This window comes from Oncorhynchus mykiss, chromosome 18 (assembly GCF_057628025.1).
Source record: "Oncorhynchus mykiss isolate SJ-2025 chromosome 18, ASM5762802v1, whole genome shotgun sequence".
NCBI lineage: Eukaryota > Metazoa > Chordata > Actinopteri > Salmoniformes > Salmonidae > Oncorhynchus > Oncorhynchus mykiss.
The window spans coordinates 71,054,893-71,078,659 of record NC_143039.1 but is presented as its reverse complement, the minus strand read 5'-3'; the positions used below and the strand labels follow the sequence as shown (position 1 = coordinate 71,078,659).

Here is a 23,767-nt window from a genome sequence, read left to right as displayed (position 1 = left end):
AATAAAACATTTATCATGATTTATGTTTTTACAGACATGTTGAATGATCACAGTATTATTACTATTATTATTATTAATATTATTATTATTATTATTAAGCTTGTCAATCTTCACAGGGCTTCTGTTCAACAAAGATATTGGGGCTAAATTTACATGAAATAGTGATGAACATCTGATGTTAGCACAACACCTGAAGATCCTCCTATTGCTCAGGATGTGAGTGTGTGCGTCCGTGCGTTTGTTTCTGTGTGGGTGCGTGTATGTACGTATGTGTGGGCATGTGTGTGTGTGTGTGCGTGTGTGAGAGGTAACGCCTGCACTGTCATGTCCCAGCGTGCCATTCTGCGGCATAACAAATCGGCCATTCTGTTGCTGAAAAAAACCTTGACAGCCGCCCCTGCCCTGAAGACTCCTCTGGGGATTGTGGCTAAAGGCTGATCCATATCGGCTGTTCTACATTCTGGTCTGCTGTCCTGCAACCCCCCCCCCCCCCCCCCCCCAAAAAAAAAATCATTTCAAGGTTGACAAATGAACAGAAGCCCTGTACGCTACTTATATAATAATAATATCTTTCTTCTCCTCTTCTTTTGTTCTTGCCTCTTTTATCTCTCTTTTTTTTCTGTTGCTAAGATACTTTGACTGTTGTTACCTGCTGCTGCTATGAGTTGTGCTCTTCTCCATGAGCTTGGAGGATGGGTTTCTTGGTTTTCAATGCTGATCAGTTTATTTGGAACCTGTTTCACCTGATTTCCTGTTTTTGTTTTCCCTTTAACTAGTGAAAAGGTCCGTAGACTTTAAATCTAGAGGAGTAAAATTATTCCCAGGCAAAGACAACAGCAACAAGTTTTCTATCTGTGAGTCTACCTTTGTTACTCTGTTATGGTAAATCTGTGATTTCTGTTTTCCTGTGCGTGCTTGTAAGTGTTTGTTTGTTGATGTGTTTCATGTTTTCAGTAATTTTGTGATTGCTTTGTTTGGACATCGTAACCTGATGATGTTGAATGCATGATAAGTCCCCCAACCCATCCATCATGCCTTGAATCAATAACCAATGGTCTTGTGCTGAATGAAAATGTAGATTATGGCAAATGTGCACTGTGCAGTCCTGGAGGGTAAAGGTAGCCTTGTCCGAGCCAGTTACATGAGGCAGGTTGATGTAGAAGTACACCCTCTGGACAGGACACTTGTCTATCTCCTGTTTATGTAGCGTGAGGCAGCTTGATGTAGAAGTACACCCCCTGGACAGGACCCTTGTCTATCTCCTATTTATGTAGTGTGAGTCAGCTTGATGAAGAAGTACACCCCCTGGACAGGACACTTGTCTATCTCCTGTTTATGTAGTGTGAGTCAGCTTGATGAAGAAGTACACCCCCTGGACAGGACCCTTGTCTATCTCCTGTTTATGTAGTGTGAGTCAGCTTGATGTAGAAGTACACCCCCTGGACAGGACGCTAGTCTATCTCCTGTTTCTGTAGTGTGAGGCAGCTTGATGTACAACTACACCCCCTGGATAGGATGCTTGAAAATCTCCTGTTTCTGTAGTGTGAGGCAGCTTGATGTAGAAGTACACCCCCTGGACAGGACACTAGTCTATCTTCTATTTATGTAGTGTGAGTCAGCTTGATGAAGAAGTACACCCCCTGGACAGGACGCTAGTCTATCTCCTGTTTCTGTAGTGTGAGGCAGCTTGATGTACAACTACACCCCCTGGAAAGGATGCTTGAAAATCTCCTGTTTCTGTAGTGTGAGGCAGCTTGATGTAGAAGCACACCCCCTGGACAGGACGCTAGTCTATCGCAGGGCCTTATCCCTAATCCATATCATTAATGCTGAGTTCCAAGAAGAGAGGAATTTGGGTAGGCATGAACCACAAGACCACTGAGTTGGTGTGCAATTCTGGAGTTACACCTCTATCCAAAATCCAAATTATTGGCTTCATGCTTTCAAGAAGATATTCCACATGCAATAACACACATTCTAATTGATTTAGCAGGGCACTATGGAGGACTAGCCAGGTGAAGCAACTGTTCCTAATTTTTATTTGCTGACCCTTAGGCTGAATTTAGAGAAATGTTCACAACCAATCAAAGCAAGCTTTGATTTTGTATAACTCTGTGAATATCCATTATTGTGTCAACTGAGTTATGAGGACATTCTCTTAGTTATGAGGACATTCTCTGTGTTGCGAGGACATTCTCTGTGTTGTGAGGACATTCTCTGTGTTGTGAGCACGTTCTCTGTGTTGAGAGGACATTCTCTGTGTTATGAGGACATTCTCTGTTGCGAGGACATTCTCTGTGTTGCGAGGACATTCTCTGAGTTATGAGGACATTCTCTGTGTTGCGAGGACATTCTCTGTGTTGCGAGGACATTCTCTGTGTTGCGAGGACATTCTCTGTGTTGCGAGGACATTCTCTGTGTTGCGAGGACATTCACTGTGTTCCGAGGACAGTCTCTGTGTTATGAGGACATTCTCTGTGTTGCGAGGACATTCTCTGTGTTATGAGGACGTTATCTGTGTTGCGAGGACATTCTCTGTGTTATGAGGACATTCTCTGTGTTGTGAGGACATTCTCTGTGTTATGAGGACTGTATAACACAATAGGTACCCTTCTCAGTAGCATTCTAGGTTGCACCATCTGTGTCACAGTATAATGGAAGCTGTATTTTAGCACCGTATATCGCTACGTTAACGTTACTGACCTCACAACAAACCCATAGCTCACCTGTGATGCTATCAAGTCATGTGTGTGTCAGAGGCGACAGAGATCAGCAGAAATGCTGGAGCCACATCATATTATCTGATGGTGTGGATAGAAGGACTAATGATAAATGACTGTTCATAGCGTCCTGGTGAATAATAGACTGTGAGCTCGGATCCTATTGTGCACGTGTGTGAGTCGATATCACTTAAAGCCTTTAAAGCCTGTTCCAAGGTGTAGCCTGTGTAATATAAAGTGGGTAGTCGATGCAATTTCCCTTATTATCGAATCGAGGCGCAAACTCCCGACAATGGGAAGAAAAAAAACCTGACCTGGGAAGCATCTGAAATTGGTGGAATCCTCTGGAATAAAGTGCATGTCATTGACGTGTGCCGTTTTTTTAAGACTCAGATAACGACACATATCTAGTCAATGACACTCCTGATTTGACTGGCAAGACACGGGGAATGGTTAACTGTCGTGACGAACTTGGCATGCTCAAGAGCATTTCAACGTTAGCTAAGATACATCCATTTTACGATTCGTGAATGCATTAACGAATGTTTCAATGTATGCTCATGAAGCATTGTATTTATCTGAAAAACAATTAGCTGAGTCTGTGTGCTTTACATTGTCGTCCATACGATGAACGTTGTCCACGTGTTTTATGTTACTGATTGTCCATCTACACTGAACAAAGGCTCTTCACAAGTGGACTGATTCGTTTTTGTCGACTTGATAAACTAATAGTGTGCAGAGTGGCGAAAGACGACATAGTTGACTTGTAATCAGGTGTGTAAGGTAGTTATGATTCATAGGTAGATCGAGTTGTCTTATGTCAGGAAGATGGATCTTTGCATATTCAAAATATATTTAAAAAGTCAAATGTGGGGCCTCCCGAGTGGCGCTGCGCTTTAAGGCACTGCATCGCAGTGCTTGAGGTGTCAATACAGACCCGGGTTTGATACCAGGCTGTGTCACAACCCGGCCGTGACCGGAAGTCCCATAGGGCGGCGCAAAATTGGCCTAGCAATATTGTATGGAATAGTAAGAAAACCTCCACCAGGATTTGCGTAGTCCTCACTGTCCTCGCTGTTCTCTTCGGGCATGTTTGTAGTCCTCGCTGTTCTCTTCGGGCATGTTTGTAGTCCTTGCTGTTCTCTTCGGGCATGTTTGTAGTCCTCGCTGTTCTCTTCGGGTATGTTTGTAGTCCTCGCTGTTCTCTTCGGGCATGTTTGTAGTCCTCGTAGTTCTCTTCGGGCATGTTTGTAGTCCTCGCTGTTCTCTTCGGGCATGTTTGTAGTCCTCGCTGTTCTCTTCGGGCATGTTTGTAGTCCTCGCTGTTCTCTTCGGGCATGTTTGTAGTCCTCGCTGTTCTCTTCGGGCATGTGTGCATGTCAGCGCTGCATGTTAGTTTGTATGTTTGTGTGCGTTTTGTGAGCTGTGCCATATTGCATGTTATTAAATCCGCATTAGTGTCCCAGAACGTCAAGAGAGCATGAACAACCATTTAAATGTATTCACAGAGACTGCTGTATTTATGCATTTATACAAATATGACAACACTGAAAAAGCCCCAAAGAATAAAACACAGTTCTCCGATGCTACTTATCTTTCATTTACATCAATATTATAAACGGAGTAAGTATACAGGCAAAATAAAGACTGTGGTGTATTAACATCCTGTACCAACCTATGGACTGAAGTGTTCTGACATGTATACCCAGTTAGCATCATCACAATGGCCCAACTGTGGCATGCCACCAAGTTGCAGGACTTCCTGTAAATACTGCAGTATATAGGGCTTCCTAGAAGTACTCTGGAATAACTAGAAAATCAAGTGAATTGCAGGAGAAGGACTCCCACTCACTCCAAATCAAGTCATCAACAAACCAGGCAGTGTGATCAGAACTGGATCCGTAGGGAGCCTTTCTGCATGGTTTGTTCATGTTGTACACAGTTTCTGAAGTCTGCCTGATAATTATAAAATGATTGCACAGTGAAACGTGTGACAGGACAGAGACTGGGTGGGAATGTGGAACAGGTGAGGTGGTTGTGTGTGTGCGTGCGTGTGTGTGTGTGTGTGTGTGTGTGTGTGTGTGTGTGTGTGTGTGTGTGTGTGTGTGTGTGTGTGTGTGTGTGCGTGCATTGGCAGCCTGACTAAGTGTGGTGCTAAGGCTCAAACCCCCTTGGGTTTCACACTTCACTGGACTCTGTCGAAATAAGAGGCAACGTCTCTAAACATAGCAGACAAACTGCTCCGGTGGTGAAGGGACTCGATGGAGTTCGCCGAAATGACCTCAAATTTCATGTGTTGACGCCTGTCGTTTTCGAACCACTTTCCAGTGTGATGGATGGTGGAAGCAGGAAGCTGGCGTCCCAACATTGAAGCTTATAAAGAGAAGGGTTGCGCCCCAAATGGTACATAATTTCCTATATAGTGCACTACATTTGACCTGGGACCGTAAGTAGTGCACTACATAGGGAGTAGGGTGCCATTTGGGATGCAGCCAGGGTAGAACAGTCCTGAATGTCCCTCTGTATCCACTGAAGCCAACATGTTTAGGCTGTGATGGAACCGTAATGACAGTTGGTTGACCCATCAAGGAGAAAATCTGTCTCTCCCTCTGTTTTTCTTGTGCCATATGCCTCATCCATCACAGGAGAAACCCAGGAACTATTCTCCTGACATTTCTTAATTATCACTGTTTTCTTTTGACCCTGTTGTGATGAAATCGTAGGAGAAAAGTAGCATTGATAGATATTGAAAGATAACATTGTTAGACATTGAAAGATAACATTGATAGATAACATTGATAGACATTGAAAGATAACATTGTTAGACATTGAAAGATAACATTGATAGATAACATTGATAGATATTGAAAGATAACATTGTTAGACATTGAAAGATAACATTGATAGATAACATTGATAGATATTGAAAGATAACATTGTTAGACATTGAAAGATAACATTGATAGATAACATTGATAGATATTGAAAGATAACATTGATAGACATTGAAAGATAACATTGATAGATAACATTGATAGATATTGAAAGATGACATTGAAAGATAACATTGATAGATAACATTGATAGATAACATTGATAGATATTGAAAGATAACATTGTTAGACATTGAAAGATAACATTGATAGATAACATTGATAGATTTTGAAAGATAACATTGATAGACATTGAAAGATAACATTGTTAGACATTGAAAGATAACATTGATAGACATTGAAAGATAACATTGATAAATAACATTGATAGACATTGAAAGATAACATTGATAGACATTGAAAGATAACATGGATAGATAACATTGATAGACATTGAAAGATGACATTGAAAGATAACATTGATAAACATTGTAAGATTACATTGATAGATATTGAAAGATAACATTGATAGATATTGAAAGATAACATTGATAGACAGTGAAAGATAACACTGATAGACATTGAAAGATAACGGTGATAGATATTGAAAGATAACATTGATAGACAGTGAAAGATAACACTGATAGACATTGAAAGATAACATTGATAAATAACATTGAAAGATAACATTGATAGACATTGAAAGATAACATGGATAGATAACATTGATAGACATTGAACGATGACATTGAAAGATAACATTGATAAACATTGTAAGATTACATTGATAGATATTGAAAGATAACATTGATAGATATTGAAAGATAACATTGATAGACAGTGAAAGATAACACTGATAGACATTGAAAGATAACGGTGATAGACAGACATAATGTTAAGACATTACCATAGATAGATGATCCTGCTCTTGTGTGCTCTACAATTCTTCCATTTTTAAAAGGGCAATCTGGGCTCCATACATATCATTTTTTTAAATTTTACATTACTGAATTTCCAGAATAAGTGGCAGGGTGATTGCTTTGTTTCAGAATCCCAGATTCACCCTTTTAGGCATTGTAATCCCCATCTATTTTATTATTTTGCGTTTTTACCTTTATTTAACTAGGCAAGTCAGTTAAGAACAAATTCTTATTTACAATGATGGCCTAGTGGGTTAACTGCCTTGTTCAGGGGCAGAACAACAGATTTGTACCTTGTCAGCTCGAGGATTCAAACTAGCAACCTTTCGGTTACTGGCCCAACGCTCTAACCACTAGGCTACCTACCGCCCCCAAAGGGTAACTGTTTCTCACTGTTGTTATTTTTTACATACAGATGTTTCTTAGACTTGGGGTAAAAAAGACAAATGTGTTGTCTGGTGCTTTTATTAAATTTTTCCCTTGGCTGACACTGACTACTACTTTCAGGAAGTAGTTTGAGCTTCGCTCCAGCATTTCTCTGGGCTGGAGGGAGACAGCAGTGTCAGCATATCCTCCTCTCACAAACTATGTTTGTGTCTGTAGTTCCTAAAATGTTCTCCAATCATCATGAATCTATTTGTTTTGATTGTTTTACACATCAGCAGGTTTGCTTCATTCTGATTTGTTTTTATGGTCGCCACCATTTTAGATAAGGGACATTTACTCAGAAGTCTGACCATAGTAAATATCTGAACTAGACGCTGGGTGCTCTCTTAAAGCACTGTCAAAGTGAGACACAGTGAAAGACCCAGTTATGTCTGGTCTATTCTACTCTGTACAGGATTACATAGTGTACATGAGACACTTTTTGGTGTGATTGACTGAGTTTTTTTGCACCAGTGCAAAGTTTCCATCTGTCATCTTTAAGAGGTTGCATACTCTTAAAAGGTAGAACAGTAGTCACAGTAAAAATTAAGAAGTAACTTCTAAACATTTCTAGTGGAAATGCATATAAATTACATCCTTTTTTATTGTCTTGTCCTGGTTAATAAACACATACATCATCAACCATTCGCAAAGTTGTTACTTGGTCCATTAGTCATTTACACCCTTGTCCACACTTTGAGCATCACACTTTATAGCCTATACCAGGCCAAATGGCACCTGACAGATATATCCAATGTTCAAAGGAATCAACGATATATAGGCCTACGGTATACACATGTAATTACCTACATTAGGAACACCTTTCTAATATTGAGTTGCACCTCCCCCTTTTTCCCTCAGAACAGCCTCAATTCTTCGTGGCATGGAATCTTCAATGTGTCGAAAGCGATCCACAGGGATACTGGCCCATGTTGTGTCAAGTTGGCTGAATCTCCTTTGGGTGGTGGACCGTTCTTGATATACTCAGGAAACTGTTGAGTGTGAAAAATCCAGCAACGTTACAGTTCTTGACACAAACCGGTGTGCCTGGCACCAACTATTGTCAAAAGGTGGGTGTAGCTGGTGCATGAAGTCAGGCGCAGGAGAGCAGAATGAGTGAGCAACGTACTTTATTCAAAATAAAGGCACAAGGTTAACATACACTTGACCAACAATAAACGGTAATCAATTACGCACGGGTGTAAACAGCACCCGTCGAAAAACCAGCCATAACGTACCGAATGGACATAGAAACAATCACGCACAAAAACATGGGGGAAACAGAGGGTGAAATACATGAACATGGGTAATGAAACCAGGTGTGTAGAAAACCACCCCCCCCCCCCTTGACGCATGGCTCCAGCGACCCAGAGGGCCAGGCGCAGGCCGATCTGGATGGAGACGGTGGAACTCCCGCAGCATCGACGGGTCTAACACGTCCTCCACCGGCACCCAGCATCTCTCCTCCGAACAGTACCCCTCCCACTCCACGAGGTACTGAAGGCCCCTCGCCCGAAGCCTCAAATCCACTATGGATCGAACTGCATATGCCGGGGCCCCCTCGATGTCCAGAGCAGGCGGAGGAACCTCCCGTACCTCAGACTCCTGGAGTGGACCAGCCACCACCGGCCTGAGGAGAGACACATGGAACGAGGGGTTTATACGGTAATCGGGGGGAAGCTGTAACCTGTAACAAACCTCATTCAGTCTCCTCAGGACTTTGAATGGCCCCATAAACTGCGGGCCCAGCTTCCGGCAGGGAAGGCGGAAGGGCAGGTTTCGGGTCGAGAGCCAGACCCGGTCCCCCGGTGCGAAAACTGGGGCCTCACTGCGATGGTGATCTGCGCTGGTTTTCTGGCGTCTCACGGCCCGCTGAAGGTGCACATAGGCGGCGCCCCATGTCTCCTCAGCGCTCCTCTCGTCCTCCGCAGGAGCCTCAATCTGGCTCTGATGCCAAGGTGCCAGAACCGGCTGGGACCCCATTACGCACTGGAAGGGGGTGAGGTTAGTGGAGGAGTGGCGGAGTGAGTTCTGGGCAATCTCTGCCCAGGGCACGAACGCCGCCCACTTCCCCGGCCAGTCCTGGCAGTAAGACCGCAGAAACCTATCCACATCCTGGTTCAGTCTGTCCACCTGCCCATTACTCTCAGGGTGAAAACCAGAGTTAATGCTGACCGAGACCCCCAGACCTTCCATGAACGCCCTCTAGACCCTTGACGTGAACTGGGGACCTTGATCAGATACAATGACCTCAGGCACCCCATAGTGCCAGAAGCCGTGTGTAAACAGGGCCTCCGCAGTCTGTAGGGCCGTAGGGAGACCGGGCAAAGGGAGGAGACGGCAGGACTTAGAAAACACCGAGAGCACGGCTCCTATCCCAGCCTCGGACGTGTCCACCTCCACTATGAACACCAAAGAGGGATCCGGATGAGCCAGCATGGGAGCCGTGGTAAACAGAGCCCTCAGCTGACCAAAAGCCCTGTCCGCCTCAGCTGACCACTGCAAACGACCGGTCCCCCTATCAGCAGTGATGTAATGGGAACCACTACCTGACCAAAGCCTCAGATAAACCTCCGGTAGTAGTTGGGAAACCCTAGAAACCGCTGCATCTCCTTTACCGTGGTGGGAGTCGGCCAATTACGCATGGCTGAAATGCGGTCACTCTCCATCTCCACCCCTGAAGTGGAAATGTGGTACCCTAGGAAGGAGACGGACTGTTGGAAGAACAGACATTTCTCAGCCTTGACGTACAGGTTATGTTCCAACAGTCGACCAAGCACCCTGCGCACCAGGGACACATGCTCGGCGTGTGTAGCGGAGTATATCAGGATGTCATCAATATACACCACTACACCCTGCCCGTGTAGGTCCCTGAAAATCTTGTCTACAAAGGTCTGGAAGACTGATGGAGCATTCATCAACCCATACGTCATGACGAGGTACTCATAGTGCCCTGAGGTGGTACTGAAAGCCGTCTTCCACTCGTCTCCCTCCCGGATACGCACCAGGTTGTAAGCGCTCCTGAGATCCAATTTGGTGAAGAAGCGCGCCCAGTGCATGGACTCAATCGCACTGGCTATGAGAGGTAGCGGGTGACTGTACCTCACAGTGATTTGGTTAATACCTCGATAGTCAATACACGGGCACAGACCTCCATCTTTCTTCTTCACAAAAAATAAACTCAAGTAGGAAGGTGAGGTGGAGGGCCGAATGTACCCCTGCCCTAGGGATTCGGAGACATATGTTTCCATAGCCGCCATCTCCTCCTGTGACAGGGGATACACGTGACTCCTGGGAAGTGCTGCGTCTACCAGGAGATTTATCGCACAATCCCCCCTTCAATGGGGTAGTAATTGTGTCACCTTCTTCTTACAGAAGGCGAGAGCCAAATCGGCATATTCAGATAGGATGCGCACGTGGAAGACCTGGTCTGGACTTTCCACAATAGTCGCACCAACAGAAACCCCTAAACACCTCCCCGAGCACTTTCGTGACCACCCCGTGAGAGCCCTCTGTTGCCACGAAATAGTGGGGTCATGACAGGCCAACCGGGGTAGGACCAGCACCACGGGAAACGCAGGAGAATCAAGAGACTGATTCTCTCCTTGCGACCCTCCTGTGTCACCATGCCCAGTGGAGTGGTGGCCTCCCTAATTAGCCCTGACCCTAATGGTCGACTATCTAGGGCGTGAACAGGGAAGGGCATATCCACTGGAACAATAGGGATCCCTAAACTATGGGCAAATGATCTGTCAATAAAGTTCCCAGCTGCGCCTGAATCTACGAGCGCCTTATGCTGGGAATGCGGGGAAAACTAAGGAAAATTAATATACAACAACATGTGTGCAACAGAGGGCTCTGGGTGAGCCTGGTGCCGACTCACCTGGGGTGACACGAGAGTGCCCTGCCTGCTGCGTCAACTCCCAGAGGAACCTCCCCAGCACCGACCGGCAGTGTGCCCTCTGTGGCCACAAATGGTGCATGGACCGGTCCCTCCTCCGGTCGCCCTAAGTGCAACACCTCCCAGCTGCATGGGCATAGGAGCGGTGATGCTGGGGGATGAAATCGACAGACCCCGATCTGGACGTCCGCGGGTAGCCAGCAGGTTATCCAACCGGATGGACAGGTCCACCAGCTGGTCAAAGGTGAGAGTGGTGTCCCTGCAGGCCAACTCCCTGCGGACGCTCTCGCGCAAACTAAAAAGGTAGTGATCGATCAGGGCCCTGACGTTCCATCCCTCGCTGGCGGCCAGGGTCCCAAAGTCCAAAGTGAACTCCTGTGCGCTCCTCGTCCCCTGCCTAAGGTGGAGGAGACGTTCACCCGCCGCTCTACCCTCGGGCGGGTGGTCAAAAACTGGGTGAAATCCTAGAATTGATAAGTCATCCCTTCTCCTTCCCCCCATATGGCGTTGGCCCACTTCAGCGCTTTCCTTGAGAGACAGGAGACAAGGGCGGGCACGCTCTCACGGCCCAAAGGAGCCGGGTGGACGGTTGCCAGGTAGAGCTCCAGCTGGAGTAGGGACCCCTGACATCCCGCACCCGTCCCATCATACTCCCTCAGAAGAGCGAGCCGAATCCCACTGGGACCGGGTGAAGGAGGGGTGAGTAGTGGTGCCCTTGGTGCTGCTGGTGGAGGCGCTGGAGGAACTCCTCTTCTCTCCCAGCGATCCATAGTCTGCCGGACGCGATCCATGGCAGTGCCGAGATGTTGTAGCATGGCCGCATGCTGCTGGACGCACTCCTCGATCCCTAATACGGGGGTGTCTGCTCCTGCTGACTCCATATGGTTGGTGTGCGTGATTCTGTCAAAAGGTGGGTGTAGCTGGTGCATAAGGTCAGGCGCAGGAGAGCAGAATGAGTGAGCAACGTACTTTACTCAAAATAAAGGCACAAGGTAAACCAACAATAAACGGTAATCAATTACGCACGGGTGTAAACAGCACCCGTCGAAAACCAGCCATAACGTACCGAATGATAGAAACAATCACGCACAAAAACATGGGGGAAACAGAGGGTTAAATACATGAACATGTAATTGGGTAATGAAACCAGGTGTGTAGAAAACCAAGACAAAACAAATGGAAAATGAAAGGTGGGTCGGCGATGGCTAGAAGACCGGTGAAGTCGACCGCCGAACACCGCCCGAACAAGGAGAGGGACCAACTTCGGCGGAAGTCGTGACAACTATCATACCAAGTTCAAAGGCACTTAAATATTTTGGCTTGCCCATTCACCCTCTGAATGGCACACATACACAATCGATGTCTCAATTGTCTCAAGGCTTAAAATCCATCTTTAACCTGTCTCCTCCCGTTCATCTACACTGATTTGAAGTGGATTTAACAAGGGATAATAGCTTTCACCTGGACTCAGTCTGTCATGGAAAGAGCAGTGGACTGTATATGTATCCAATACGCCTACACACCAATGTAAAAAGAACACATGCTGTCGCCCTTTATGCCAAGTCTTCTGTAATCATGTGAAGAACAATTCAATGGAAAATAACACAAATAATATGACATTGGATCTCTAAGAGAGTAGTATATTGTTGCTTTTCGCTACAGATGCAATAACATCCGCTAAATATTTATATACACACTACCGTTCAAAAGTTTGGGGTCATGTAGAAATGTCCTTGTTATTTAAAGAAAAGCTAATTTTTTGTTGATTAAAATAACATCAAATTGATCAGAAATACAGTGCAGACATTGTTAATGTTGTAAATGACTATTGTAGCTGGAAGCGGCAGATTTTTTATGGAATATCTACATAGGCGTACAGAGGCCCATTATCAGCAAACATCACTCCTGTGTTCCAATGGCACGTTGTGTTAGCTAATCCAAGTTTCTAATTTTAAAAGGCTAATTTATCATTAGAAAACTGTTTTGCAATTATGTTAAAACGCAGCTGAAAACTGATGTTCTGATTAAAGAAGCAATAAAACTGGTCTTCTTTAGACTAGTTGAGTATCTGGAGCATCAGCGTTTGTGGGTTCGATTGCAGGCTTAAAATGGCCAGAAACAAATAACTTTCTTCTGAAACTTGTCAATCTATCCTTGTCCTGAGAAATGAAGGCTATTCCGTGTGAGAAATTGCCAAGAAACTGAAGATCTCGTACACATCTGTGTACTACTCTCTTCGCAGAACAGCACAAACTGTCTCTAACCAGAATAGAAAGAGGAGTGGGAGGCCCCGGTGCACAACTGAGCAAGAGGACAAGTACATTAGAGTGTCAAGTTCTCAACTGGCAGCTTCATTAAATAGTACCTGCAAAACACCAGTCTCAACATCAACAGTGAATAGGCGACAGAGTTGCAAAGAAAAAGCCATATCTCAGACTGGCCAATAAAAAAATATTAAAATGGGCAAAAGAACACAGACACTGGACAGAGGAACTCTGAAACTCTAGAAGGCCAGCATCCCGGAGTCGCTTCTTCACTGTTGACGTTGAGACTGGTGTTTTACGGGTGCTATTTAATGAAGCTGCCAGTTGGACTTGCTGATAATGGGCCTCTATACGGCTATGCAGATATTCCATAAACAATCTGCCGTTCCCAGCTACAATAGTCATTTACAACAATAACAATGTCTACACTGTATTTCTGATCAATTTGATGTTATTTTAATGGACAAAATTGTGCTTTTCTTTGAAAAAACAAGGACATTTCTAAGTGGCCACAAACTTTTGAACTGTAGTGTATGTGCAACCAATAAAATTGGATTTGATTTGATTCTTAGCATATTCTATTTAAGAATGCCTGTAGAACCACATTCACTCATTGAGCAAGGAAACACTGTTTTCCAGTGATTTCCAGAACTTGACATTCTATCAAGTACTTGTTTTTTTCATTCTTGTTCTGTGCGACTCATTGCATTTTACCATAATTTTTTCACCCATTTTTGATTTTGTTTTGTATATGTCAAGGGTGAATCTGGTTTACCCCTCTGATACAATCTCTCACTATTTTACCCCACTATCATCCCAGTTTACTGCCCTCTATACAATCTCTCTTTATTTTACCCCACTATCAACCCAGTTTACTGCCCTCTATACAATCTCTCTCTATTTTACCCCACTATCAACCCATTTTACTGCCCTCTATACAATCTCTCACTATCTTACCCCACTATCAACCCAGTTTACTGCCCTCTGATACAATCTCTCTCTATTTTACCCCAGTATCAACCCAGTTTACTGCCCTCTGATACAATCTCTCTCTATATTACCCCAGTATCAACCCAGTTTACTGCCCTCTGATACAATCTCTCTCTATTTTACCCCACTATCAACCCAGTTTACTGCCCTCTGATACAATCTCTCTCTATATTATCCACCTATCAACCCAGTTTACTGCCCTCTGATACAATCTCTCTCTATATTACCCCAGTATCAACCCAGTTTACTGCCCTCTGATACAATCTCTCTCTATATTACCCCACTATCAACCCAGTTTACTGCCCTCTGATACAATCTCTCTCTATATTAACCACATATCAACCCAGTTTACTGCCCTCTGATACAATCTCTCTCTATATTACCCCAGTATCAACCCAGTTTACTGCCCTCTGATACAATCTCTCTCTATATTACCCCACTATCAACCCAGTTTACTGCCCTCTGATACAATCTCTCTCTATATTACCCACCTATCAACCCAGTTTACTGCCCTCTGATACAATCTCTCTCTATATTACCCCACTATCAACCCAGTTTACTGCCCTCTATACAATCTCTCTCTATATTACCCCAGTATCAACCCAGTTTACTGCCCTCTGATACAATCTCTCTCTATATTACCCCACTATCAACCCAGTTTACTGCCCTCTGATACAATCTCTCTCTATATTACCCCACTATCAACCCAGTTTACTGCCCTCTGATACAATCTCTCTCTATATTACCCCACTATCAACCCAGTTTACTGCCCTCTATACAATCTCTCTCTATATTACCCCAGTATCAACCCAGTTTACTGCCCTCTGATACAATCTCTCTCTATATTACCCCAGTATCAACCCAGTTTACTGCCCTCTGATATAATCTATCTCTATATTACCCCAGTATCAACCCAGTTTACTGCCCTCTGATACAATCTCTCTCTATATTACCCCACTATCAACCCAGTTTACTGCCCTCTGATACAATCTCTCTCTATATTACCCCACTATCAACCCAGTTTACTGCCCTCTGATACAATCTCTCTCTATATTACCCCACTATCAACCCAGTTTACTGCCCTCTATACAATCTCTCTCTATATTACCCCACTATCAACCCAGTTTACTGCCCTCTGATACAATCTCTCTCTATATTACCCCAGTATCAACCCAGTTTACTGCCCTCTGATACAATCTCTCTCTATCTTACCCCAGTATCATCCAGTCAGTTGCCATTTGACATAATCTGTCTCTTTCTTTCTCCACTGCCATCCTACCTCACTTTTTGTTTAAAGAAAAATGGAAAAATCTCTTCCAATATGTATGAAAACAACATGGGTCGTATAAGACCCGTTTCACTATTTTTCAAGACAAGCCCTACTGCATTTCTGAAGACACATTTTCTAACTGCTCCCCAGCTGACGTTTTGAGGCTGTTTTATGGTCTTGGGGTCCATTTCATTACAGTCCCTGAACATTAAATTGCCATGGATCTCTCTTCTATTAAATGCTTTTGTGCTCCCTCCGTTCCTCCTGCTGTCCTTATTGGTTCCTGTCTTCATCGCAACATGATGTGCTCCTCGTACTAAACCCAAAAGAAATGATATAGGAATCAGGAATCAAGAGTCAGGATATTGTGTACATTCCAAATGTCACCCTATTTCCCATGTGGTGCACTACCATTGACCAAGGTGCATAGGACTCAGTGCCCAGAGGGCTCTAGTTAAAAGTAGTGCACTATATAGGGTAGGTGTCTCCAACAGGTCGATCGTGAGCTACCAGTAGCTCGCAGCCCACATATGAGTAGTTCGCCAAACAATTCTGAAAGTAAATGCAATTCTTTATGTTTTCCACCGTATAATGTCATAAACAAATCTCACAAGAATCAGACACCTTCAGTTCCCAGCTACTATCTAATCAATGCAACATTGATATCATCCCACCCCTGGTTAGCCACTATTAGCTTTAAAAAAGCCAAACCTATCGGCAAATTAATTTCCAGCAATATTGTCCCTGTCTTTCTGTGTGGTGGGCGTGTTTGTCTGTTACTCCATGTGTAGCCAGTTGATGTGATAACCATCATGTAGGTTGCTGTCTGTCTGTGTGGTGGGTGTGTTTGTCTGTTACTCCATGTGTAGCCAGTTGATGTGATAACCAACCAACCTCATGTAGGTTGACAGAAATCATTTCCCCAAAACCTCCTCAATTAAATAATAACTGCAAAGTAGGCTTACCTGGCAGAAGTATATAATGAGTAAGTAAATGTTTATATTATTTGTTATTTGCAAACTTTCCATAAAATGAGCAGCACCAGTACAGAAGCATCACTAGACTGGCACATTCCTCTTTGGTAGATGTGCAATTAAAGGGCCAGAGGTGTTTAAAGAGCCAGATGAGCAATTAAAGGACTAGATGTGCAATTAAAGGGGAATTACATTAAAGCATCTAAATGTGTTAGTTTTCTTCCAGACCAAAAAGTAGGTGATTTAAGCTTTGAGATGGACTCAGAACATCATATTTCGTTTTTTATCTGTGAACAATTGTTATTTTGAGAGTTAAAAAAATATATCTAAAATCAGGAAAAATAAAACTGAGAAAACAGTTATAGGGAACCCTTTAGAGTTGTCTAGATTAGTTTATTAACCAGTATTTTACATATATTGTACGCTAAGGATATGGGGAAGAGAAGAATGTGCCTATTTGAAAGCTTGAAAAAAAATGAGTAGCTCGTTGTTTACATTTTGAAAAGTAGCTTTCATGATAGAGAAGGTTGGAGACCCCTGCTATAGGGAGTGGGATGCCATCTGGAACACTTGCCTGATATAGGGAGTGGAATGACATCTGGAACACATGCCTGATATAGGGAGTGGAATGCCATCTGGAACACATGCCTGATATAGGGAGTGGAATGACATCTGGAACACATGCCTGATATAGGGAGTGGAATGCCATCTGGAACACATGCCTGATATAGGGAGTGGAATGACACCTGGAACACATGCCTGATATAGGGAGTGGAATGCCATCTGGAACACATGGCTGATATAGGGAGTGGAATGCCATCTGGAACACATGCCTGATATAGGGAGTGGAATGCCATCTGGAACACATACCTGATATAGGGAGTGGAATGCCATCTGGAACACATGCCTGATATAGGGAGTGGAATGCCATCTGGAACACATGCCATTGTGTCGTAGACCCAGCCACTGATCACACATCTAATTCACCATCATTATGAATTATGCAAGCTAGCTATCTGCTTTCTGACCCTATGTACTGGCATCCCCCATTAGGCAGCAGATAAACAAGACCCAGAGATGGAGCTAGGACTGGCGGATCGGAGGATCAGCACTCAGCGGAGTGGTCATGTCATGCCACATAGACACATCAATAGTAATGGACACCATCTGTTCAGATAGACATAGATAGGACAGGACAGCTGGAAGAACATCCTAGAAGACCTGTTAGGACAACTAAGTGTGGCAAGACTTGAGTGTGCTTGTCATTACGGCATAGAGCTATTTTGGGAAGGAGATGTGAATGGACATGGTTTTCTATTGACAGAGATGTCACTGTGTTGATAGTATACATGTATCTTACGAAGAGGTTGCTTAGTGAGCAACACAAAATGGTAATTCAGTTTGACTACGGTTTTAATATTAACCTGAACTTCAAAAAGAATACAAACTACTTCCAACCCCTCAGGACAAAAGTCTATCACAGCGAAACTAATTTAATTAAAATGCACATTCTATCTGAAAGTCATAAACAACTGTAAAACATTGAGATGCATGGTCGGACAGCTTGGTGGAGATACTAGCCCTGCTTCTTCCTCTCCCTCTTCTCTCCCTCTTCCCTCTTCTCTTCTCTTTTCTCTCCTCTTCTCTCTTCTCTCTTCTCTCCTCTTCTCTCTTCTCTCCCCTCTTCTCTCATCTCTCCTCTCCTCCCCTCTTCTCTCCCTCCCTTCCCTCATCCTTCTTCTCTTCTCTCCCTCCCTCTTCTCTCTTCTCTACTCTTCCCGCTTCTCTCTTCTCTCATCTCTCCTCTCCTCCCCTCTTCTCTCCCTCTCTTCCTTCTTCCCTCTTCCCTCTTCTCTCCTCTCCTATCCCCTCTTCTCTCATCTCTCCTCTCCTCCCCTCTTCTCTCCATCTCTTCCCTCTTCTCTCCTCTTCTCTCCCCTCCTCCCCTCTTCTCTCCTCTCCTCCCTTCTCCTCCCTTGTTCCTCCCCCTTCTCCTCTCTACCTGTCCCGCTCCTCTCCCTCTCTCATCACATTCCTCTCCTCTCTCTGTCTCACTCCTCACCCTCTCCCACTCCTCTCCCTCTCCCTCTCTCCTCTCCCACTCCTCTCCCTCTCCCCCCCACTCCTCTCCTTCGCCTCTCCTATCCCACTCCTCTCCCTCTCTCCTCCCACTCCTCCCCCTCTACAACTCCTCTCCTCTCCTTCTCCACTCCTCCCTCTTTCCCTCTTCCACTCCCCTCCCTCTCTCCTCCCACTCCTCTCCCTCTCCAACTCCTCTCCAACTCCTCTCCCTTTCTCCTCCCACTCCTCTCCCTCTCACTCTCAAATCCCTCTCTCCTCCCCCTCTCCCATTCCTCTGCTCTCCCTCACCCTCACCCACTCCTCTCCCTCTCCCACTCCTCTCCCACTCTCCTCCCAATCCTATCCCTCCCCCACGTCTCCCACTCCGCTTCCTCTCTCCTCCCTCTCCTCCCACTCTCCTCACTCTCCTCTCCCTCTCCCACACCTCTCCCACTCCCACTCTCCTCCCACTCCTCTCCCTCTCCCACTCCTCTCCCACTACTCTCCCACTCCTCTCCCTCTCCCACTCCTCTCCCACTCTCTCCTCTCCCTCTCTAACTCTTATCTTTCTCTCTCCTTCCACTCCTCTCCCACTTCTCTCCCACTCCTCTCCCTCTCCTCTCCCTCTCCCACTCCTCTCCCACTCCTCTCCTCTCCCTCTCCAACTCTTCGCTCTCTCTTCTTCCACTCCTCTCCTCTCCCTCTCCCACTTCTCTCCCACTCCTTTCCCTCTCCTCCCACTCTTTTTCCTCTCTCCTCCTCTGCTCTTTTAATATTCTGTATTATGTCATGTTCTATGTTCTGTGTGGACCCCAGGAAGAGTAGCTGCTGCTTTCACAACAGCTAATGGGGATCCTAAAAAAATACCAAAATATCTCTCCTCTCCCTCTCCCCTCATTTCCTCTCCCTCTAGTCAGACCAGGGTGAGTGGAGAACGTTAATGGCCCATGGTGTGAGTAGGGTTCAGTCAGAGGGAAAATAAAAACTGACACTCCACTCTCAGCCTCAGATGGAAAGTGATCCAAATGAATCATCCTCATGTCACCCACAAGGCCCGTGACCACCACCACCACAACAGTCGTAAAGCTCAGAGGAGAAAAATGAAAGCACATTAATAAAACATGAAACTCCATGGATGCTAAGGTCAATGCTGCTCTTACCTCATTTCCTACAAGCACGTCCAGCTCCAATGTACTCGGGACATAGCGAGAGTAGCATAGAGTCACTAGTCAGTGAAGAGGATAGGGTTCACCTTATTCATCCATGCAGAGCAACAGTATCTAAACATCTAACCTTTCAAACAGCCCTACAGTCATATGAATTACCATGACCTTTCATTCTTATTGGAATATTGAAATGTATTATCCCACTAGGCACAGATGTCAATTCAATGTCTATTCCACATTGGTTCAACCAGTGTGTGTCCAGTGGGATGTGACGGACGCAGGGCATGAATATTTAGCTATAATTAACATGATATCCCAGAGAAACCAGTGCCATATTCTAGAATCTAGATGGTCCATGTAAGTCTACTGTCCTCTCAGCGTCGCTTCTCCTCCACCATCTTGCTGTTCACCTAAGACCATGTACATGCTAAGTGTTGGTGTGGTGACTATTGTTTAAGAACAGAGGCACAGGGCCAGCATGAGATAGAGCCCCTTGTCCTCTTTCTCTGGCCCTCTCTGAATGATCTCCTGTATATATCATAATGCTCTGCTCTTATCTCCCCCTGTCCAGTGAATGAGGGGGGCATCAAGCAGGCGTCCAACTCTTGTCCCGACCCGGGGGAGCCAGAGAACGGCAAAAGGATGGGCTCCGACTTTAGGTAGGTCATGTTGGGGTGAAGAATGGACCCCTACTAACATAGCACCCACTGGGCCCGGAGAAGCTCTGAATTTAGGTAGGTCATGTTGGGGTGAAGAATGGACCCCTACTAACATGCACCACCCACTGGGCCGGGAGAGGCAGGACACTGGTTTTGTACAGGCTGTGTCAGGACACTGGTTTTGTACAGGCTCTGTCAGGACACTGGTTTTGTACAGGCTGTGTCAGGACACTGGTTTTATACAGGCTGTATCAGGGCACCGGTTTTGTAAAGGCTGTGTCAGGACACTGGTTTGGTACAGGCTGTGTCTGAGCACTGGTTTTGTACAGGCTGTGTCAGGACACTGGTTTTGTACAGGCTGTGTCAGGCCACCTCTACAGTTGCAAAATTCCTGTAACTTTCCCAAATCCCCAGGTTTCCCAGAAATCCCATTTGGAAGATTCCAGGAATCAGAAGGGAATTAACAGGAAATCTTCACCAACCAGATTTTCTGCAAATCCTGGTGGCTTATACAGGTATCAGCCAAAAGGAAACACCAACATAAAGTGTCTTAATAAGGTGTTGGGCCACCACGAGTCGCCAATGCAGCTTCAATGCACCTGGCATAGATTCTACAAGTCTCTATCGGAGGGATGCTACACCATTCTTCCACAAGATATTCCATCATTTTATGGTTTTGTTATGGTGTTGGAAAACGCTGTCTCAGACGCCACCCCAGAAACTCCCATAAGTGTTCAATTGGGTTGAGATCTGGTGACTGAGACGGACATGGCATATGGTTTACATCGTTTTCATGCTCATCAAACCATTCAGTGACCACCCCGTACCCTGTGGATGGGGGCATAGCCATTGCAGATAAAATAATGGCCTGCCCAACATTTTTATACCTGACCCTAAGCATGATGGGATGTTAATTGCTTAATTAACTCAGGAACCCCACCTGTGTAGAAGCACCTGCTTTCAATATAGTTTGTATTCCTCATTAACTCAAGTCTTTGCATTACTTTGGCAGTTACCTGTACATACGGTACATGGTGCAGTTGTGTATACCTCACCACAACTACAAAGAACAACAAAAAGGAAAACAAATATTATGTTATTTCTGAGTTATTTATATTCCTAGACAAGGCAGATAGGTAAAAGCAAAGATGATTGGTCCTTCACAAGAAAAGAAAAAAACTGCATCCTATATTCTCCGAGAGCCCCATCACCTGTTATTGACAGCTGAAGGTCACTGGACATGGATTGTAGACGGAAAGTAGTCAGGTATCAGTATGAAGGCAGTGCCACGAGTGTGACACAGCCCAGTAATACAGTTCAACCTGATTATGACACTAGCCTCTAATATCGCTCAAACTGAACGTGAATCACTTCTCTCCCTCGCCTCTCATCTTCAAGTGTTCATTCAATATCACACACACCACTTCACTGTGGATTATTGACAGCAGCATCTCAATGGGTGAAAAACATATAAGGCCAGTATTGAGCTCAGGGCCTGTAGTCATAAAGCATCTCCCAGTAGGAGTGCTGATCTAATCTAGGATCAGTGTAGCCTTATAGAATCTAATGAATGGACCTGAGGAACCTGCTCCCAGATCAGCACTCCTACTCTGAGACTACTCTTAATGAATACAGACCCTGATGAGTCTAGCTGTGATGATGTATTCTATTTGAATAGAGCTAAGAGATGCCAATATTAAAAACATTTTTTTGTTTTTTTATGTAACCTTTATTTAACTAGGCAAGTCAGTTAAAGAACAAATTCTTATTTACAATGACGGTGATGGTAGTCCCAATCACGGCCGGTTGTGATACAGCCTGTAATCAAACCAGGGTCTGTAGTGTCGCCTCTTGCACTGTGATGCAGTGCCTTAGACCGCTGCTCCACGCTTTCTTTTTACCCTCTCATTTATGGCTTATTTCTCTATAACATCACGCAATCTCTTTCAGTGTGAGTCGCAATTTGTTTGTGTTAATCTGAACAAGGTGAATCGTTTCTGCAAGCATTTCATCTGAAGGATTTTGAATGATCTTACCCAAGCCATGAGTTTGAGCTTCAAACAAATTGAAGGTCTCTCAAAACAGGCATTTTTTTATAAGTGTCGGAAAATCAAAGATGAGATTGTTTGCAGATGTATTGACATATGAGGTTTTTCTAGTTCAAGAACACGCTGTTATTACATAAATACAGTACTTAGGCTTTGTTGTGTTAAAAAGCACTATAGTCAAACATCACATGAGCCTAGTGGGAAGGTATTTTCTATTACTGTCTAAAGTCAAATATAAACTGAAATAGTTTTAGAAATATAAGTCGTTTTTCTTTCATGTGGTAACACTCCTGTGTGTGTGTGTGTGTGTGTGTGTGTGTGTGTGTGTGTGTGTGTGTGTGTGTGTGTGTGTGTGTGTGTGTGTGTGTGTGTGCGTGCGTGTGTGTGTATGTTCCCTCTCTCTCAACAACAGCATAGGGGCTACCGTCCAGTTCCTATGTGATGAGGACCATGTGCTGCAGGGCTCCAAGACCATCACCTGTCAGAGGGTGGCCGAGGTGTTCGCTGCCTGGAGTGACCACCGCCCCGTCTGCAAAGGTCAGTTAGCGTCCCTGGCAACTGCCTGCATGTTTGCCTCCCAAATGGCACCCTATTCCTTATTTAATGCACTACTTTTGACTAGAGCTCATAGGGCCCTGGTCAAAAGTGGTGCACTATGTAGGGAATATGGTGCCATTTTGGGGAAGCAACCCTTGGCTCCTGGGTCCCAAAATGTATGGAGAATATAGATATGGAGCACTCATGGAAATGAAATGTCAGAGTACTTTGTCATTTTCAACTGACAGACATTTTGGGGGCTTGGTTTGGCTGTGAGATTGATTTGAAAGAGAATTCTGTATTTAGTCTAATGTTCATATTAATATAGCAATGTATCAGAGATACGCTGAGGTTTGATCAGTCAGTGTTACCACAGGGGAGGATCGGTGTGACAGGCAGACAGGTTATTTGGGGTACCTGTGCCACCTGTGTGCCTGGTCCTTTTTTTGTGACACACACACATTGATCAACCAATCCCAGACTACCAGCGTGAGGTCTCTGGACTGGTTAGGACGACCCACATTTGTGGATCCGTAAACTTCCAGCATCTTCCATACCCTTCCTTCTGCCTTCCAATTGCCCCATGCTCAAGTTGTGTGCTATCCAACAGGTCTTTATTGTCTTTTCTGGATCATACTGGGAGACCAGACAGTCTTGAGTTAGTCTCTCTCTCTCTCTCTCTCTCTCTCTCTCTCTCTCTCTCTGTCCCTCTCTCTCTCTCTCTCTCTGTCTGTCCCTCTCTCTCTCTCTCTCTCTCTCTCTCTCTCTCTCTCTCTCTCTCTCTCTCTCTCTCTCTCTCTCTCTCCCTTCCCTCCTCCCCCCCATCATTAATTAAGCATTGACCTCTTGATTGTTTTTCGTGTTACTTGTCTGGCTGTGATGCAAACCAATCAGTTTGTTCTGTCATGGAAACAGTTGAAATTAGACATTTACATACACCTTAGCCAAATGGAAGTAT

The 23,767-nt window shown here is 44.7% G+C and overlaps 1 protein-coding gene across 1 annotated transcript in view; it reads left to right on the top strand.

Annotated features, from left to right (window-relative positions):
• Window positions 1-641: 641 nt before the first annotated feature.
• Window positions 642-23,767, top strand: part of csmd3b (CUB and Sushi multiple domains 3b) — a 425,045-nt gene continuing 401,919 nt past the window's right edge. The window contains 3 exon segments of the mRNA XM_090209281.1: window positions 642-854; window positions 20,137-20,224; window positions 22,685-22,809. Of these exon segments, the coding sequence (XP_090065407.1) occupies window positions 20,208-20,224; window positions 22,685-22,809 (142 nt within the window). The 5' untranslated portion in view covers window positions 642-854; window positions 20,137-20,207.